The following is a 19,822-nucleotide window of genomic DNA, read 5'->3' as shown; positions in this document are numbered from 1 at the left end:
AGGGCCCTCTCAGCCAGCCGGCTCAACTAGGGCCCTCTCAGCCAGCTGGCTACACTAAGGCCCTCTCAGCCAGCCGGCTCCACCTGGGCCCTCTCAGCAAGCTGGCTCCACTAAGGCCCTCTCAGCCAGCCGGCTCCACTAGGGCCCTCTCAGCCAGCTGGCTCCACTAGGGCCCTCTCAGCCAGCTGGCTCCACTAGGGCCATCTTAGCCAGCTGGCTCCACTAGGGCCCTCTCAGCCAGCTGGCTCCACTAGGGCCCTCTCAGTCAGCTGGTGTGTGTAGGAGAGTGTGAGATGTGTGTACAAAACGTAGAAGTACAAATGACATGATTGCACACTGTGGTATTTCACCTAACAGATACGGGAGCTTGTCAATATTATATTTATTTTCTAATTATTTTGGGGTCTTTGTAATCTGAAGGAAATATGTGTCTCTTATATCGTTGTACATTTGTCAGGAGGTTAGGAAGAACAGCTCAGTATCCAACTGATTTTGTGGGCAGTGGGCACATAGCCTGTCTTCTCTCTGCCTACCTCTCTCAATAGCAAGGCTATGCTCACTGAGTCTGTCAATTGTCAATTTTTTTTGTCCGTTTTCTATCAGTCACGATGGTCAGATAGTTTGCCATCGTTTATGTATGTTTGGTTATAATTTGTTTGGGCCAGACTGTCTGAGTTCTGTCCTGAGGCTTTGTTGGGTTAGTAGTGGTTTGTGAACTAAGCTTCAGGACCAGCTGGATGAAGGGACTTTTCTCTTTGTTCATCTCTTGGTATTTCAGTGATGATCTCTTGTTTTTATGTGGTTATAGACATTGAAGACTTGTTTCTGGATATTAATTAGTGATGGATATTAATTAGTGATGGATATTAATTAGTGATGGATGTTAATTAGTGATGGATATTAATTAGTGATGGATGTTAATTAGTGATGGATATTAATTAGTGATGGATGTTAATTAGTGATGGGTATTAATTAGTAATGGGTATTAATTAGTGATGGATATTAATTAGTGATGGATGTTAATTAGTGATGGGTATTAATTAGTAATGGGTATTAATTAGTGATGGATGTTAATTCGTGATGGATGTTAATTAGTAATGGGTATTAATTAGTGATGGATATTAATTAGTGATGGATATTAATTAGTGATGGATGTTAATTAGTGATGGGTATTAATTAGTGATGGATATTAATTAGTGATGGATGTTCATTAGTGATGGACATTAATTAGTGATGGATATTAATTAGTGATGATATTAATTAGTGATGGGTTTAATTATTGATGGATATTAATTAGTGATGATGTTAATTAGTGATGGTTTATTAATTAGTGATGGATATAATTAGTGATGGGTATTAATTATTGATGGATATTAATTAGTGATGGATGTTAATTAGTGATGGATATTAATTAGTGATGGGTATTAATTATTGATGGATATTAATTAGTGATGGGCATTAATTAGTGAAGGGTATTAATTAGTGATGGATATTAATTAGTGATGGGTATTAATTAGTGATGGATATTAATTAGTGATGGATGTTAATTAGTGATGGATATTAATTAGTGATTTCTCCATGCAGTATTTACAATCTTGATTGGTTAGTGGACAGTTTACCTCCATAAAGGGCAACTGGTTCTATTGTAGATGTTAATATTTTGTGTTGAGTTTTTTTTTAAAAACATGAACTTCAACCACTGTCAATTAGAACGTGTCTTCTGAACAAACGGTCACAGTGGCAGACTGTCTGTTTAGGGCCAAATAGCATTTAAATTCACTTTAACATTTTATAGTTGTGTAGTTCTAGATACGGTGTAGGTTTATTATATTTCCTAGTCAGTAAATATTTTATAGTTGTGTAGTTCTAGATACTGTGTGGTTTATTATATTTCCTAGTCAGTAAATATTTAATAATTGTGTAGTTCTAGATACTGTGCAGGTTTATTATTTTGTCACACCATGACCATAGTTTGCTTTGTATGTTTCTATGTTTTGTTTGGTCAGGGTGTGATCTGAGTGGGCATTCTATGGTACATGTCTAGTTTGTCTATTTCTAAGCCAGTTTGGCCTGATTTGGCTTCAGACCAATCACATCACAATCAAACGTCATAATTTACAGATGAAAATCTTTTTGAATGCATTTGTGGATGGTTGTTTCTGTTTTTGTGTTTGTTGCACCAGGACTGTTTGGAGTTTGGACTTTATTGTTTTGTATTATGTTGGACAATGATTATAACAGAGTTTTTAAAAACATGAACTTCAACCTGCTGGAGCATTTTGGTCCGCCTCTCCTTCCCAAAGGAACATGGTCCAAGCACACAATATTTCCTAGTCAGTAAATATTTAATAATCATGTGACTAATACTTTGATTTGATTTATTATATTTCTAGTCAGTAAATATTAAATAATTGTGTAGTTCTAGATACTGTGTAGGTTTGTTATATTTCCTGAGTCAGGATGGAAATATTACTGTAGCTAGATGTAGTAGGTTAATGTTAACTAGCTGGCCTGAGAGGATGGAGTTCAACATGTACTGTGTAGATTTATTATATTTCTAGTGAGTAAATATTAAATAATTGTGTAGTTCTAGATACTGTGTGGTTTATTATATTTCTAGTCAGTAAATATTTAATAATTGTGTAGTTCTAGATACTGTGTGGTTTGGAAGTTATATTTCTAGTCAGTAAATATTTAATAATTGTGTAGTTGGAGTTCAACATGTACTGTAGATTTATTATATTTCTAGCTGGCCTGAGTAAAATTTAATAATGTGTGTAGTTCTAGATACTGTGTTAATGTTAATTATTTTGGCCTGACAGCATTGAGTTCAATAAGAAACCAGATGTAGCATTTGTTAACTAGCTGGCCTGATAATGGAAGTTCAAATTACTTAGCTAATCAGTAGGTTAATGTTAAACTAGCTGACCTGAGAGAAAGTTCAACATGTACTGTAGCTAGATATAGTAGAAAATGTTAACTAGCTGGTTTGAGAGGATGGAAGTTCAATCATCACAATCTAATGTAGTCATTAATTTAACAGATGAAAATCTTGAATGGATCTCATTGTGTTGATGTCTAGCTTAATGTTAAAATTGTCCCTTTCCTATATTAGACATGGATGGAGGGATTGGACTTGTTTTTTTATTCTCTGTACTGGACAAAAATTATAAAATGGTGTCCTGTATGACAGAGTCATAAATTCATACATGAAATGGAGGAGGATGAGGCGTTTCTCTACAATGGAGGAGTCAACATGTACCAACAAACTAACATGGTCCAAGCACACACAAAACAGTTGTGAAACACAGACACACAAACACACACACACCACATAGGAAAGGTATAACATTGAGTTTACAGCCACATCATATTCAGAAACATTAAATTAACTAAGCAGAGGGATTAGATGATGTTGAAATGTACTGTAGCTGATGTGTGGAATGTGGAGGCACTGCTGGCCTGAGAGGATGGAGGTTCAAATCATGTACTGTAGCTAGATGTAGTAGGCTAATGTTAACTAGCTGGACTGAGAGGATGGATGTTCAACATGTACTGTAGCTAGATGTAGTAGGCTAATGTTAACTAGTGACCTGATAATGGAAGTTCAACATGTACTGTCTAGATGTAGTAGGCTAATGTTAACTAGCTGACCTGAGAGGATGGAAGTTCAACATGTACTGTAGCTTCAGATGTAGTAGGCTAATGTTAACTAGCTGTTCTGAGAGGATGGAAGTTCAACATGTACTGTAGCTAGATGTAGTAGGTTAATGTTAACTAGCTGACCTGAGAGGATGGAGTTCAACTGTACTGTCAGACTAGATCTAGACATAGGTTAATGTTAACTAGCTGACCTGAGAGGATGGAAGTTCAACATGTACTGTAGCTAGATGTAGTAGGTAATGTTAACTAGCTGGCCTGACCCCAGGATGGAAGTTCAACATGTAGCTAGATGTAGTAGGCTAATGTTAACTAGCTGGCCTGAGAGGATGGAAGATCAACAACTGTACTCCCACCTAGATGTAGTAGGTAATGTTAACTAGCTGGCCTGAGAGGATGGAAGTTCAACTCTCTAGCTAGATGTAGTAGGCTAATGTTAACTAGCTGGCCTGAGAGGATGGAAGTTCAACATGTACTGTAGCTAGATGTAGTAGGTTAATGTTAACTAACTGGCCTGGGAGGATGGAATTCAACTGTACTGTAGCCCCCAGATGTAGTAAATGTTAACTCTGGCCTGGCAGGATCTTCAACCCTGACCTCCACCAGCCTGGCTAGTACATAACTCAACTCCTGTATGACAGAGTCATAGAGTCTAGGATACATGAAAGAGGAGGATGGCTTTGGCTTTCTCTACAATGGAGGAGTCAACATGTCTAGTTTTCTACTAACTCACACTCACTCTCACACCCACACCACAGTACATAACACAGACTCACTCACACCCCCACCAGTAGGAAATATCAACTCTTGAGTTTACAGCCACATCATATTCAGAAACATTAAATTAACTAAGCAGTGATTAGATGATGTTGAAATGTTGAAGTGTAAATGGTCTAGTACATAACCAATCTAGTGTAACCAGTCTAGTACATAACTCAACTCTCTCCCTGACCCCCACCAGTCTAGTATATAACTCAACTTGACCCCCACCAATCTAGTACATAACTCAACTCTTGTCCCTGACCTCCAACAGTCTAGTTCATAACTCAATAGGTCATGTATCTGTTTGTTACAGGTAATATGTTTTGTGGACTTCACAGGACAGATGTTGCTCTCTGGTTTTGTGATGAAACAAAGGTGTGGTTGAATTTATTCTGCCACTGTGTCTTCTTATAATCTCAGTTTTAGGCTTATATATCACCAGTCTAGTACATAACTCAACTCTCTCTCAGACCCCTACCAGTCTAGTACATAACTCAACTCTCTCCCTGACCCCCACCAGTCTAGTACATAACTCAACTCTCTCCCTGACCCCCACCAGTCTAGTACATAACTCAACTCTCTCCCCGACCCCCACCAGTCTAGTACATAACTCAACTCTCTCTCCAGTCCCCACCAGTCTAGTACATAACTCAACTCTCTCCCTGACCCCCACCAGTCTAGTACATAACTCAACTCTCTCCCAGACCCCCACCATTCTAGTACATAACTAAACTCTCTCCCTGACCCCCACCAGTCTAGTACATAACTCAACTCTCTCCCTGACCCCCACCAGTCTAGTACATAACTCAACTCTCTCCCAGACCCCCACCATTCTAGTACATAACTAAACTCTCTCCCTGACCCCCACCAGTCTAGTACATAACTCAACTCTCTCCCTGACCCCCACCAGTCTAGTACATAACTCAACTCTCTCCCTGACCGAAACCAGTCTCGTACATAACTCAACTCTCTCTCCAGTCCCCACCAGTCTACTTCACAACTCAACTCTCTCCCCGACCCCCACCAGTCTAGTACATAACTCAACTCTCTCCCTGACCCCCACCAGTCTAGTACATAACTCAACTCTCTCCCTGACCCCCACCAGTCTAGTACATAACTCAACTCTGTCTCCGACCCCCACCAGTCTAGTACATAACTCAACTCTCTAAAAAGTTAGAGGGAACATTGGTGATGGTGTCATGATTCTGACTGTTGTATATTCAGTGTGTCAATGATTGATTGTTTCTGTCACTATGTAAATGAATGAGAGGATATATTATGTATGTATTTAATATTGGTGTAATGTCAGAGTAGGAGAAGGGAGGGGTGTAGATGCTACCCACAAATGGAGCCCAAAAGGGTTCTACCTGGAACTAAAAAGGGTTCTCCTATGGGGACCGCGGAAGAATCCTTCTAGGTTCTAGAGAGCACCTTTTATTCAGAGTGTGGGTGTCACGCCCTGACCTTAGAGAGCCTTGTTTATTCTCTATTTGGTGAGGTCAAGGTGTGACTTGGGTGGGCAAATCTATGTTTCTATTTCTTTGTTGGCCTAGTATGGTTCCCAATCAGAGGCAGCTGTTTATCGTTGTCTCTGATTGGGGATCATACTTAGGCAGCCCTTTTTCCCACCTTAGATTGTGGGATCTTGTTTTTGTATAGTTGCTGTGTTGCGCTACAAAACTTTACGTGTCGTTTATCTCTCTTGTTGTACGACTACCACGCTGCACCTTGGTCTAATCCATCTTTCAACAAACGTAACAGAAGATCCCACCACAAACGAGCCAAGCAGCGTGGTCAGGAAGAGAGGACACGACAGAAACCCGAGAGGCAGCCCCCCCAAAAAACTGTGGGGGGGGGTCAGATGACGTGGGCGTCGGTGCTGAGGGGTGAGTCCGAGACCGAGGAGGAATTCTTGGACCGTTTGAGCGAGGAGTGGTTGGTAGTGGAGAGGGACGAAAGAGTTTGGAGGGGTTGGAGTCTGGACCGTTTGAGCGAGGAGTGGTTGGCAGTGGAGAGGGAGAAAGAGTTGGAGGGGTTGGAGTCTGGACCGTTTGAGCGAGGAGTGGTTGGCAGTGGAGAGGGAGAAAGAGTTGGAGGGGTTGGAGTCTGGACCGTTTGAGTGAGGAGTGGTTGGCAGTGGAGAGGGAGAAAGAGTTTGGAGGGGTTGGAGTCTGGACCGTTTGAGCGAGGAGTGGTTGGCAGTGGAGAGAGAGAAAGAGTTGGAGGGGTCGGAGTCTGGACCGTTTGAGCGAGGAGTGGTTGGTAGTGGAGAGGGAGAAAGAGTTTGGAGGGGTCGGAGTCTGGAGCAAGACAGTCACTTTGAGGAGCGCGTGACCCTTCAGGCACCATGCTTTGCGGTTTCACGTGCTGTGTCTCCGGTGCGCCTTTACAGTCCAGTGCGTCCTGTGCCAGTGATGATCCATGGCACGAAGCCTCCAGTGATGACCCATGGCACGATGCCTCCAGTGATGATCCATGGCCCGAAGCCTCCAGTGATGATCCATGGCACGAAGCCTCCAGTGATGATCCATGGCACGAAGCCTCCAGTGATGATCCATGGCACGAAGCCTCCAGTGATGATCCATGGCCCGGAGCCTCCAGTGATGATCCATGGCCCGAAGCCTCCAGTGATGATCCATGGCACGAAGCCTCCAGTGACGATCCATTGCACAAAGCCTCCAGTGACGATCCATGGCCCGAAGCCTCCAGAGACGATCCAAGGTCCGGAGCCTCCAGCGACGGTCTGCAGTCCAGAGCCTCCAGCGGGGGTTCCCAGTCCAGAGCCTCCTGCGAGGTTTCCAGGTCCGGAGCCTCCAGCGACGATCCACAGTCCGGAGCCTCCAGCGACGGTCCCCAGTCCGGAGCCTCCAGTGATGATCCATGGCACGAAGCCTCCAGTGATGATCCATGGCACGAAGCCTCCAGTGATGAGCCATTGGCCCGAAGCCTCCAGTGATGATCCATGGCCCGGAGCCTCCAGTGATGATCCATGGCACGAAGCCTCCAGTGATGATCCATGGCACGAAGCCTCCAGTGATGAGCCATTGGCCCGAAGCCTCCAGTGATGATCCATGGCCCGGAGCCTCCAGTGATGATCCATGGCACGAAGCCTCCAGTGATGATCCATGGCACGAAGCCTCCAGTGATGAGCCATGGCCCGAAGCCTCCAGTGATGATCCATGGCCCGGAGCCTCCAGTGATGATCCATGGCCCGAAGCCTCCAGTGACGATCCAAGGTCCGGAGCCTCCAGCGGGGGTTCCCAGTCCAGAGCCTCCTGCGAGGTTTCCAGGTCCGGAGCCTCCAGCGACGATCCACAGTCCGGAGCCTCCAGCGACGATCCCCAGTCCGGAGCCTCCAGCGACGATCCCCAGTCCGGAGCCTCCAGCGACGGTCCCCAGTCCGGAGCCTCCAGCGACGATCCCCAGTCCGGAGCCTCCAGCGACGGTCCCCAGTCCGGAGCCTCCAGCGACGATCCACAGTCCGGAGCCTCCAGCGAAGGTCCCCAGTCCGGAGCCTCCAGCGAAGGTCCCCAGTCCAGAGCCTCCAGCGACGGTCCCCAGTCCGCAGCCTCCAGAGACAGTTCCGGAGTCCGTGACGACGATCTACGGTCCGGAGTCCGCGACGACGATCTACGGTCCGGAGTCCGCGACGACGATCTACGGTCCGGAGTCCGCGACGACGATCTACGGTCCGGAGTCCCTGACGATGATTCCCACACCGGAGCCTCCACTGAAATGAGATGCCCACCCGACCCTCCCCTATAGGTTCAGGTTTGCGGCCGGAGTCCGCACCTTTGGGAGGGGGAGGGGGGGGGGGGTACTGTCACGCCCTGACCTTAGAGAGCCTTGTTTATTCTCTATTGGATTAGGCCAGGGTGTGACTAGGGTGGGTACTCTAGTTTTTGTATATCTATGTTTCAATTTTTTTGTTGGCCTAGTATGGATCCCAATCAGAGGCAGCTGTTTATCGTTGTCTCTGATTGGGGATCATACTTAGGCAGCCCTTTTTCCCACCTTAGATTGTGGGATCTTGTTTTTGTATAGTTGCTGTGTTGCGCTACAAAACTTTACGTGTTGTTTATCTCTCTTGTTTTTTGGTGATCATTTAATAAATGTATGATGTACGACTACCACGCTGCACCTTGGTCTAATCCATCTTTCAACGAACGTAACAGTAGAACTATATTGCTGTAGTGGTTCTTTGGTTTTCTGTGAAACAAAATGGTTCATTGGTTCTGGTAAGTTAAAAGATAATCAGAAATACTATGAAACATCCCCAAGACAATAATGAAATTGACAAAATCATAAATGTTATGAAATAAAACTAAACTTGTTGATCAAGTGTAGCAATTTGAATTGAAATGACAGTAAATCAACATTGTAGATGATAAAATATTTGAATTAAAGTTTAACATTTAGTGGTTGTGATAAAGTGCATTCAGAAAGTATTCAGACCTCTTGACTTTTAACACATTTTGATATGTTACAGCCTTATTACAAAATGGATTAAATTAGTTTTATTCCTCAATCTACACACTACACCCCATAATGACATCACAATACCCCATAATGACATCACAGTACCCCATAATGACATCACAATACACCATAATGACATCACTATACCCCATCATGACATCACAGTACCCCGTAATGACATCACAATACCCCATAATGACATCACAGTACCCCATAATGACATCACAATACCCCATAATGACATCACAATACCTCATAATGACATCACTATACCGCATAATGACATCACAGTACCCCATAATCAAAATCAAGTCAAATTTATTTATATAGCCCTTCTTACATCAGCTGAGTGCTGTACACTTTACCCCATAATGACATAAATTTACCTCATAATGATATCACTATTCCCCATAATGGCATCACAATACCCCAAAATGACATCACAATACCGCATAATCACATCACTATACCCCATAATAACAAACCAAAAACAGGTTTTTAGAAATGTTTGCAAATTTATAAAAAAATAAACAACTGAAATATTTTACATTATTCATGCCAGGTTTCCTCCAGGTGTGACGCTTATCATTCAGGCGGATCTTGTTTCTGATGGTCTGAGAGTCTTTAGGTGCCTTGTGGCACCTTTTGGCAAACTCCAAGCGGGCTGTCATGTTCCTTTTACTGAGGAGTGGCTTCCGTCTGGCCATTCTACCATAACGGCCTGATTTGTGGAGTTCTGCAGAGATTGTTGTCCTTCTGGAAGTTTCTCTCATCTCCACAGAGGAACACTGGAGCTCTGTCAGGGTGACCATCGGGTTCTTGGTCACCTCCCTGACCAAGGCCCTTCTTCCCCGATTACTCAGTTTGGCCGGAAGGCCAGCTCCAGGTAAGATTCTTGAAGGCAGAGTTACAAAGAAAAAGCCATATCTCAGACTGGCCAATAGAAATAAAAGATTAAGATGGGCAAAAGAACACAGACACTGGACAGAGGAACTCTGCCTAGAAGGCCACCATCCCAGAGTCGCCTCTTCACTGTTTACGTTGAGACTGGTGTTTTGCGGGTACTATTAAATGAAGTTGCCAGTTGAGAGACTTGTGAGGCGTCTGTTTCTCAAACTAGGCTCTCTACTGTACATGTCCTCTTGCTCAGTTGTGCACCGGGACCTCCCACTCCTCTTTCTGTTCTGGTTAGAGCCAGTTTGCGCTGTTCTGTGAAGGGAATAGTACACAGCGTTGTACGAGATCTTCAGTTTCTTGGCAATTTCTCACATGGAATAGCTTTAATTTCTCAGAACAAGAATAGTCTGATGAGTTTCAGAAAAAAGTTATTTGTTTCTGGCCATTTTGAGCCTGTAATCGAACGCACAAATGCTGATTCTCCAGATACTCAACTAGTCTAAAGAAGGCCAGTTTTATTGCTTCTTGTTTTCTAAGTGTTTTCTAATGATCAATTAGCCTTTTAAAATTATAAACTTGGATTAGCTAACACAACGTGCCATTGGAACACAAGTGGGATGGTTGCTGATAATGTGCCTCTGAACACCTGTGTAGATATTCCATAAAAAATCTACTGTTTCCAGCTACAATAGTCATTTACAACATTAACAATGTCTACACTGCACTTCTGATCAAATTGATGTTATTTTAATGGACAACAAATGTGCTTATCTTTCAAAAACAAGGACATTTCTAAGTGACCCCAAACTTTTGAACAATAGGGTTTTTCTGTTTTTTATTTCTAATAAATTAGCAAGCATTTCTAAATACCTATTTTTTCTGTGTCATTATGGGGTATTGTGATGTCATTATGGGGTATTGTGATGTCATTATGGGGTATTGTGATGTCATTATGGGGTATTGTGATGTCATTATGGGGTATTGTGATGTCATTATGGGGTATTGTGATGTCATTATGGGGTATTGTGATGTCATTATGGGGTATTGTGATGTCATTATGGGGTATTGTGATGTCATTATGGGGTATTGTGATGTCATTATGGGGTATTGTGATGTCATTATGGGGTATTGTGATGTCATTATGGGGTATTGTGTGTCATTATGGGGTATTGATGAAGATGTTTAAAATTTAGAATAAAGCAACTTAACAACATGTGAAAAAGACGAGGGGTCTGAATACTTTCCTAATGCACCAATATGACATGAAGATAATAATAAGGTATTTGAGGTAGATATGTACATGAAGGCATGTGTGACTAGACATCAGGATAGATAATAATAAGGTATTTGAGGTAGATATGTACATGAAGGCAGGGTGAAGTGACTAGACATCAGGATAGATAATAATAAGGTATTTGAGGTAGATATGTACATGAAGGCAGGGTAAAGTGACTAGACATCAGGATAGATAATAATAAGGTATTTGAGGTAGATATGTACATGAAGGCAGGGTAAAGTGACTAGACATCAGGATAGATAATAATAAGGTATTTGAAGATATGTACATGAAGGCAGGGTAAAGTGACTAGACATCAGGATAGATAATAATAAGGTATTTGAGGTAGATATGTACATGAAGGCAGGGTAAAGTGACATGAAGGCAGGGTAAATGAAGGCAGGGTGACTAGACATCAGGATAGATAATAATAAGGTATTTGAGGTAGATATGTACATGAAGGCAGGGTAAAGTGACTAGACATCAGGATAGATAATAATAAGGTATTTGAGGTAGATATGTACATGAAGGCAGGGTAAAGTGACTAGACATCAGGATAGATAATAATAAGGTATTTGAGGTAGATATGCACATGACGAACAGAGCAGAAGAAGCATATGATGAGTGTAAAAGTGTGTGTGTGCAAGTAGAAAACACATGTTGCCTCACCCTACTTGTGGAGAAACACCAATGCCATCCTCCATCAATGTAGTGTGAGGAGAGAGGGAGAGGAGAGCGAGAGGAGGGGGAGAGGAGGAGAGGGGGAGAACAGGGGCAGAGAGGGGGAGAAGATGAGAGGGGCAGAATAGGAGAACAGAGGGGGAGAATAGGAGGGGGAGGAGAGAGGGGGAGAAGATGAGAAGAGAGGGTAGAAGAGAGGGGGAGAAGAGAGAGTTGGAAAAGAGGAGATGGTGAGAAGAGAGGAGGGGGAGAGGAGAGGAGGAGAGGGAGGGGAGGAGGGGGGAGAAGAGGAGGGGGGAGGAGAGGAGAAGAGAGGGGGAGAGAGAGGAGAAGAGAGGGGGAGAAGAGGAGAGGGGGAGAAGAGGAGAAGAGAGGGAAGAAGAGGAGAAGAGGAGAAGAGGAGAAGAGAGGGGAAGAAGAGGAGAAGAGAAGAGGGGCAGAAGAGAAGAGGGGCAGAAGAGGAGAAGAGAGGGGAAGAAGAGGAGAAGAGAGGGGCAGAAGATAAGAGGGGCAGAAGAGGAGAAGAGAGGGGAAGAAGAGGTGAAGAGAAGAGCGGCAGAAGAGGAGAAGAGAAGAGGGGCAGAAGAGGAGAAGAGAGGGGAAGAAGAGGTGAAGAGAAGAGCGGCAGAAGAGGAGAAGAGAAGAGGGGCAGAAGAGGAGAAGAGAAGAGGGGCAGAAGAGGAGAAGAGAGGGGAAGAAGAGGAGAAGAGAAGAGGGGCAGAAGAGAAGAGGGGCAGAAGAGGAGAAGAGAGGGGAAGAAGAGGAGAAGGGGAGAAGAGGAAATTGTGAGAAGAGGCGAGGGCAGAAGAGAAGAGAGGCAGAAGAGGAGAGGTGGAGAAGATGAGAGGGGGGAGAAGAGGAGAGGGTGTGAAGAGAAGGAGAGGGAGAGAAGAGGAGACGACAGGGGGAGAAGAGGAGACGGGGAGAATAGGGAGGAGAAGAGAGGAGGAGAATAGAGGGGGAGAAGAGGATAAGAGAGAAGAGAAGATGAGGTGGAGAAGAGACAAGAAGAGGAGAGAGGCAGATGAGGAGAGGGGGTAGCAGCTGACATTGGGGAGAGGAGAAGGGGAGAGGAGCAGAGATGGGGTAGGAGAAGGGGGAGGAGAGGATGAGAAGAGAGGGGGAGAAGAGGAGAAGAAATGGGGAGGAGATTAGAAGAGGAGAGGAAAGTGGAGAGGAAGGGAGTGGAGAGGAGAGTGAAGAGGAGGAGGAAAGGGGAGGAAAGTGGAGGAGAGAAGAGGAGAGGGAGGGGGAGAAGAGGATAAGAGAGGGGGAGAAGAGGAGAAGAGAAGAGGAGAGGGAGGGGGAGAAGAGGGGGGGAGAAGAGGAGAATGGGGAGAGGAGAAGAGAACAGGGGGAGGGGAGAAGAGGAGAGGGGGAAGAGAAGTTGAGGAGAGGAGAGAGGGAGAAGAGGAGACGAGAGGGGGAGAAGAGGAGAAGAAATGGGGAGGAGATTAGAAGAGGAAAGGAGGGGTGGAGTAGAGGAAAGGGAGGAGAGGGGAGAAGACAAGAAGGGGAGAAGAGGAGGTAAGAAGAGGAGAGGGGGGAGAAGAGAAGAGAACAGGGTAGGGGAGAAGAGGGGGAGGAGAGGAGAGGGAGAAAGGGGGACAGGGAGAGGAGAGGGGGAGAGGAGAGGAGTTGGGGGATAATGAAAGGTGGCATCCTATGATGTTGCCATGTTGAAAGTCACTGAGTTCTTCATTAAGGCCATTCTAATGCCAATGTTTGTCTATGGAGATTGCATGGCTGAATGCTTGATTTGATACATCTGTCAGGAAGGGGTGTGGCTTAAATAGAGTCCACTAATTTAATCCACTCAGAGGACGATCAAATCTGTCATCAAATCAAATGTATTTATTTATTTACTGCTTATATCAGCTGATGTCACAGCTGTACAGAAACCTAAAAACCAAGATGTTCAAACATTCATAGACGACCAGCAGGGTCAAATAATAATAATCACAGTGGTTGTCGAGGGTGCAACAGGTCGGCACCTCAGGAGTAAATGTCAGTTGTCTTTTCATAGCCGGTCATTCAGAGTATCTCTACCGCTCCTGCTGTCTCTGGAGAGTTGAAAACAGCAGGTCTGGGACAGGAAGCACGTCCGGTGAACAGGTCAGGGTTCCATAGCCGCAGGAAGAACAGTATATAAGCCTGTCTTCCCCATCACATCATGAAAGGTCATGTTGATGTTCATTTAACCTCTGTCTCTCTCTTCCTCTGACTCCTCCCTTTCTCCTTTGTTTCTCTCTGTGTCTCTTTCTCCTCTGTCTCTCTCTTTCTCCTCTGTCTCTTTGTCTCTGTCTCTCTCTTTCTCCTCAGATCTCCAGGCTAAAAGTGTCAGTTCACCAGGTAGGTAGAGTATAAATCTACAGTGATTATAGCAGTTCAATATCAATTCATGTGTCCATACAAACCATTCTAAACCCCAATAACAAGTAGTGTTTTATGGAACTACTAATACTTGTTAACCACAAAGCATTACTGCTGTTAGAATAACAGAATCACTGTCATCATCTGTCCTCACCACTGTGTTTTCCTCTCTGCTGTTTACAGCTGAAGACTCAGTCAGACTGGTGGATGGGACCACTTCCTGTTCTGGGAAAGTGGAAGTCTTCTACAGAGGAGAGTGGACAGGTGTATGTTTTAGGTGGTGGGGAATGAGGAGAGATGTTAAGGTTGTGTGTAGAGAGATGGACTGTGGGAATCCTGTATCTGTATCTAGAGGACCTCTGATTGAAGACGGAAGAATAGGAGTCAGACTATTTAGTATTTGTAGTGGAGATGAGTCTTCTATTAGATGGTGTAAAATCATAGGAGGACCTGGTGTCTGTGATGGTGGATATTATCATCACGTGACCTGTTCAGGTAAGAGACTGGTCATATTGAGAGATTTATTTATACATTATACAATATTACCATGTATCATGTTTTATGTGTTTTTAATTAATTTAAATAGAGGGACAGATGTTAGATGTATTTAAACATTATATTTGTGTTTGTCATATTGGTTTATGGGAGATGTTCATGGGCAGATCATTGTAGTTCAGATGGTACTGAAGTGAAGCTGCCTGATGGATGTCCAGCTGTTTATTTTGTATAAAGTGAAGTGAACTTATTCCTGTCTCCTGCCTGCATTATTCCCAACCCGATCCTGAGTGACTAAGAACCCATTTCTACCTCTTACAGTATCAAACATAGCAAACTACTATCTTTTATCCAACATATTTGTGTTTAGTCCTTGACAGTGTCATCAACAAAACTGATTGAATGTTCAACCAAAACTTTTTCTCCAGAGTCTGTGCGGCTTGTGGATGGAGCTGGTCTCTGCTCTGGGAGAGTGGAGGTGAAGTCCAATCAGTCCTGGGCCTCAGTGTGTGAAGCTGACTTTGACCGGCAGGATGCAGAGGTAGTCTGTAGGGATGTTGGCTGTGGGGCTCCTGCAGCTCTACAGGGGGGACTCTATGGAGAAGGTGAGGGTCAGACCTGGGATAAAGAGTTCCAGTGTAAAGGCAATGAGTCCCTTCTCCTGGACTGTGACACCTCAGACAGAAAAAACAACACCTGCCTACCTGGTAATGCTGTTGGACTCACCTGCTCAGGTAAGAAACAGTTTGTCACTCAATCAACATTGTTTCTCACCTTGAGTGAAGAATATGAGACAATATAGGTGTGTTTTAGTGAGAAAATAGTAAGATTACTGTCTCTCTCTTTTCTTTTCTCAGAGCCTGATGATGTGAGGCTGGTGGGAGGAGGCAGTCGCTGTGCTGGTGGAGTGGAGTGGTACTACCAGGGAGAGTGGAGGATTGTGGGAGCTGAGGACTGGCATGTAGCTGCAGTAGTGTGTAGACAGCTGGGTTGTGGTTCCACTGTTTCAGAACTACCTGGAAACACCACTAGAGGGATTAGAGCTTCCTGTTCTGGGTCTGAGTCTTCACTGAGGGAGTGTTCCAGAAGTTATGATCTCCTTCCTGGACTCACAGTGATCTGCTCAGGTAATAACAAGATACACTATATGGCCAAATGTAGGTGGACATTAGGTGACACGTCTAGGAGCAACAACGGCTCAGCTGCGAAGTGGTAGACCACAAAAACTCACAGAACGAACCTTAGAAGTGCATAAAGATTAAAAATATATGATTGAAAAACTCACTGGTGAGTTCCACATACTTTTGTCCATGTATTATATCTCCTTCCTGGACTCACAGTGATCTGCTCAGGTAATAACAACATATTATAATTATATTCAACTGATTTCCTTCATTCACACAACTTCCTCTGCACCTCTCATGATGACTGTTTAACTTGTCAGTCTGCTTTACTAAATAGATCACTCAGTCAAGTAGGAATCAAATACAACTTACATATCCCAAAATGCTTTTGTATGTGAGTGTTATCTCAGTGAACGTCTCTACTCACTACCACTGTCACATGTCATGTTATTGTCACATCTAAATGAGGAAAGTAGTTGAGGAGCTACGTTTTCTTTTTCTCTCCTCTTGTTCCAGATGTCCTGCTTAAGCCTGATATCAACATATGTTGTCTCAGTGACTGTAGGCCCACTACTCATGTTGCCCTGTGAGGGAGGGTGGCTGGCACTGTTACATGCTGATGTTATTGTCAGATCTATAGGAAACTAGTTGAAGAGGTTTTTCTTGTTCTCTTTTATTGTTACAGATCTCCTGGTCCAGCCTGATATCTTCCTGACTGACTCAATGGGAGGGGTCTTCAGGGGCCACCAGGGGCCCGAGGTGTTCAGGGGCTACAACTTCACCATCACCTGCTCCACTCAGCCACAGTACCCAGGAGGCTCCTTCCTCCTCACGTTCACCGGCTCCAACAGAACCCAGACCCAGCCAGCTGTCAATCACTCTGCTGCCTTCCTCTTCCCTGCTGCAGATGACTCCCACCAGGGGAACTACAGCTGTGTTTATGACAATGATGTTTTCTCTCATAACTTCTCCTCTGAGAGTGAGCTCCTCTCCCTCACCATCACAGGTAAGTGAACATGAACCAGACTTATAACTTTGTCATTGACATATTTCCCACAGATCTATGTGATGATGATCAGTCCCCTCATCAAATGTGTTTCTGTTTGCAGCCTCTCCTCTGCCAGCCTTCATCATCAGACACGTTGTAGTGCTGCTGATCCTACTGACAGCCATCACCACCTCCTACCTGTACTACAAGGTAAAGACATTTACTCAGACGTTACAAGTCATTTAAACTAGAGGTTGAGGGGGAGAGAATGAAGATACTAGAGAGTAAATGCCTGACTGTTGGTGCTGTGTCTCTCTAGCCCACCAGGAGGCAGAAGAGAGTGAACAGGGTGAGCAGCATGGATCTTTATGTCAATGCCATGGAGATGGTCTCTCTGAGCTCCAGAGCTGAAGCTGGACCGGGAGAGGAGAGAGCAGCCCAGGGGACGGAGTAGGAGTAGAATGAATCTGATCCTACATGCTGATCTTAGGTCAGTTTTGTGTTTTAAATCGATGGTCAGCAGTGGACTGGTGTTTAAAATGTGGTGACAAACCTGAAGTGATTCTAATTTTAATAACAAGTTCAGAATTAGTTTATCTTTCTAGAACCTTGGAATCTTTTAGTTTGTAAAAGTAGTGATTGCAACCACCATGGGGTTTTGGGTAACATGGGGTTTGGGGTAACATGGTGTTTTGGGTAACATGGTTTTTGGGGTAACATGGGATTTTGGGTAACATGGTGTTTTGGGTAACATGGTTTTTGGGGTAACATGGGATTTTGGGTAACATGGTGTTTTGGGTAACATGGTTTTTGGGGTAACATGGGATTTTGGGTAACATGGGGTTTGGTAACAATCGGTTTTTAATTATTTTAAGAGAGTAGCTCAATTACGTCTGTTTCATGTTCCAGAATGTATTGCTCTTATCTTTATTTAGTGTCTCTTAGATTCTTCATCTTATTTAGTGTCTCTTAGATTCTTTATCTTATTTAGTGTCTCTTAGATTCTTTATCTTATTTAGTGTCTCTTAGATTCTTCATCTTATTTAGTGTCTCTTAGATTCTTTATCTTATTTAGTGTCTCTTAGATTCTTTATCTTATTTAGTGTCTCTTAGATTCTTTATCTTATTTAGTGTCTCTTAGATTCTTTATCTTATTTAGTGTCTCTTAGATTCTTTATCTTATTTAGTGTCTCTTAGATTCTTTATCTTATTTAGTGTCTTTTAGATTCTTTATCTTATTTAGTGTCTCTTAGATTCTTTATCTTATTTAGTGTCTCTTAGATTCTTTATCTTATTTAGTGTCTCTTAGATTCTTTATCTTATTTAGTGTCTCTTAGATTCTTTATCTTATTTAGTGTCTCTTAGATTCTTTATCTTATTTAGTGTCTTAGATTCTTTTTCTTATTTAGTGTCTCTTAGATTCTTTATCTTATTTAGTGTCTCTTAGATTCTTTATCTTATTTAGTGTCTCTTAGATTCTTTATCTTATTTAGTGTCTCTTAGATTCTTTATCTTATTTAGTGTCTCTTAGATTCTTTATCTTGAAGTGTTTCCATTATTAGTCCAGGTATTATTATAATCATCTGTTCATTCTTTGTATTTTGAAACATTTTTTAATAAAGGGGTTTGTTGTTGTTTACCTCTCATGATGTTATTGATTATAAACGTTATGATATTGATTATGATGTAGATTAGTGTTATGATGTTGCTCTCTAAACTGCCATGTAATCAACTGAATGCTTTTAATAAAATTACAGGCTGTCATGGTTTTAATAAAGACTACAACATACAGGAATTAACTGTCAGTCTGTGTGATTCCTCTGGACAGACTACAACATATGATTATAAACAGTCTGTTTCCCTATTGTAGATTAGTGAATTAACTGAGATGTCTGTGTGATTCCCTCTTGGAAGACTACAACATGTATGATTAACTGAATGCTTTTAATAAAATTACAGGCTGTCAGTCTGGTGTGATTTAATTATTAGACAGACTACAACATACAGTATGAATTAACTGAGATCAGTCTGTGTGATTCCCCTCTTGGACAGACTACAACATACAGTATGAATTAACTGAGATCAGTCTGTGTGATTCCCCTCTTGGACAGACTACAACATACAGTATGAATTAACTGAGATCAGTCTGTGTGATTCCCCTCTTGGACAGACTACAACATACAGTATGAATTAACTGAGATCAGTCTGTGTGATTCCCCTCTTGGACAGACTACAACATACAGTATGAATTAACTGAGATCAGTCTGTGTGATTCCACTCTTGGACAGACTACAACATACAGTATGAATTAACTGAGATCGGTCTGTGTGATTCCCCTCTTGGACAGACTACAACATACAGTATGAATTAACTGAGATCGGTCTGTGTGATTCCCCTCTTGGACAGACTACAACATACAGTATGAATTAACTGAGATCGGTCTGTGTGATTCCCCTCTTGGACAGACTACAACATACAGTATGAATTAACTGAGATCGGTCTGTGTGATTCCCCTCTTGGACAGACTACAACATACAGTATGAATTAACTGAGATCGGTCTGTGTGATTCCCCTCTTGGACAGACTACAACATACAGTATGAATTAACTGAGATCAATCTTGTGTGATTCCCCTCTTGTACACACTACAACATACAGTATGAATTAACTGGTCATACATTTGGCAGGAGGTTAGGAAGTGCATCTCAGTTTCCACCTCATTTTGTGGGCTGTGTGCACATAGCCTGTCTTCTCTGGAGAGCCAGGTACTGACCTGTATATAGTCCTGCTATTGTTATTTTACTGCTGCTCTTTAATTACTTTTTACTCTTTAATTACTTTTTACAGGCCAACCCAAGTTGTACTGTTCAGTAGGAGAATAGTAGACCAACCCAAGCTGTACTGTTCAGTAGGATAATAGTAGACCAACCCAAGCTGTACTGTTCAGTAGGATAATAGTAGACCAACCCAAGCTGTACTGTTCAGTAGGATAATAGTAGACCAACCCAAGCTGTACTGTTCAGGATAATAGTAGACCAACCCAAGCTGTACTGTTCAGTAGGATAATAGTAGACCAACCCAAGCTGTA

The 19,822-nt window shown here is 43.1% G+C and overlaps 1 protein-coding gene and 1 long non-coding RNA gene across 2 annotated transcripts in view; both read left to right on the top strand.

Moving 5' to 3' along the window:
* The window catches only part of LOC135569008 (uncharacterized), a 53,390-nt gene extending 37,981 nt beyond the window's left edge, over positions 1-15,409 (top strand). Inside the window, exons 2-4 of the long non-coding RNA XR_010462798.1 lie at positions 14,078-14,107; positions 14,312-14,623; positions 15,052-15,409. This is a non-coding gene — a long non-coding RNA (uncharacterized LOC135569008). The remainder of the gene's footprint in view (positions 1-14,077; positions 14,108-14,311; positions 14,624-15,051) is intronic.
* A 37-nt stretch (positions 15,410-15,446) lies between these two features.
* On the top strand, positions 15,447-16,791 carry LOC135569007 (deleted in malignant brain tumors 1 protein-like; the record flags this gene model as incomplete). The annotated part of the gene is made up of 2 exons (XM_065015817.1): positions 15,447-15,750; positions 16,433-16,791. Coding segments are annotated over 2 exons (633 nt in total), but the record flags the coding sequence as incomplete, so codon positions are not given.
* Positions 16,792-19,822: the final 3,031 nt, after the last annotated feature.

Source organism: Oncorhynchus nerka, unplaced genomic scaffold (assembly GCF_034236695.1).
Source record: "Oncorhynchus nerka isolate Pitt River unplaced genomic scaffold, Oner_Uvic_2.0 unplaced_scaffold_1266, whole genome shotgun sequence".
NCBI lineage: Eukaryota > Metazoa > Chordata > Actinopteri > Salmoniformes > Salmonidae > Oncorhynchus > Oncorhynchus nerka.
The sequence above is the reverse complement of the archived record's forward strand: the minus strand, read 5'-3'. Positions and strand labels throughout refer to the sequence as shown.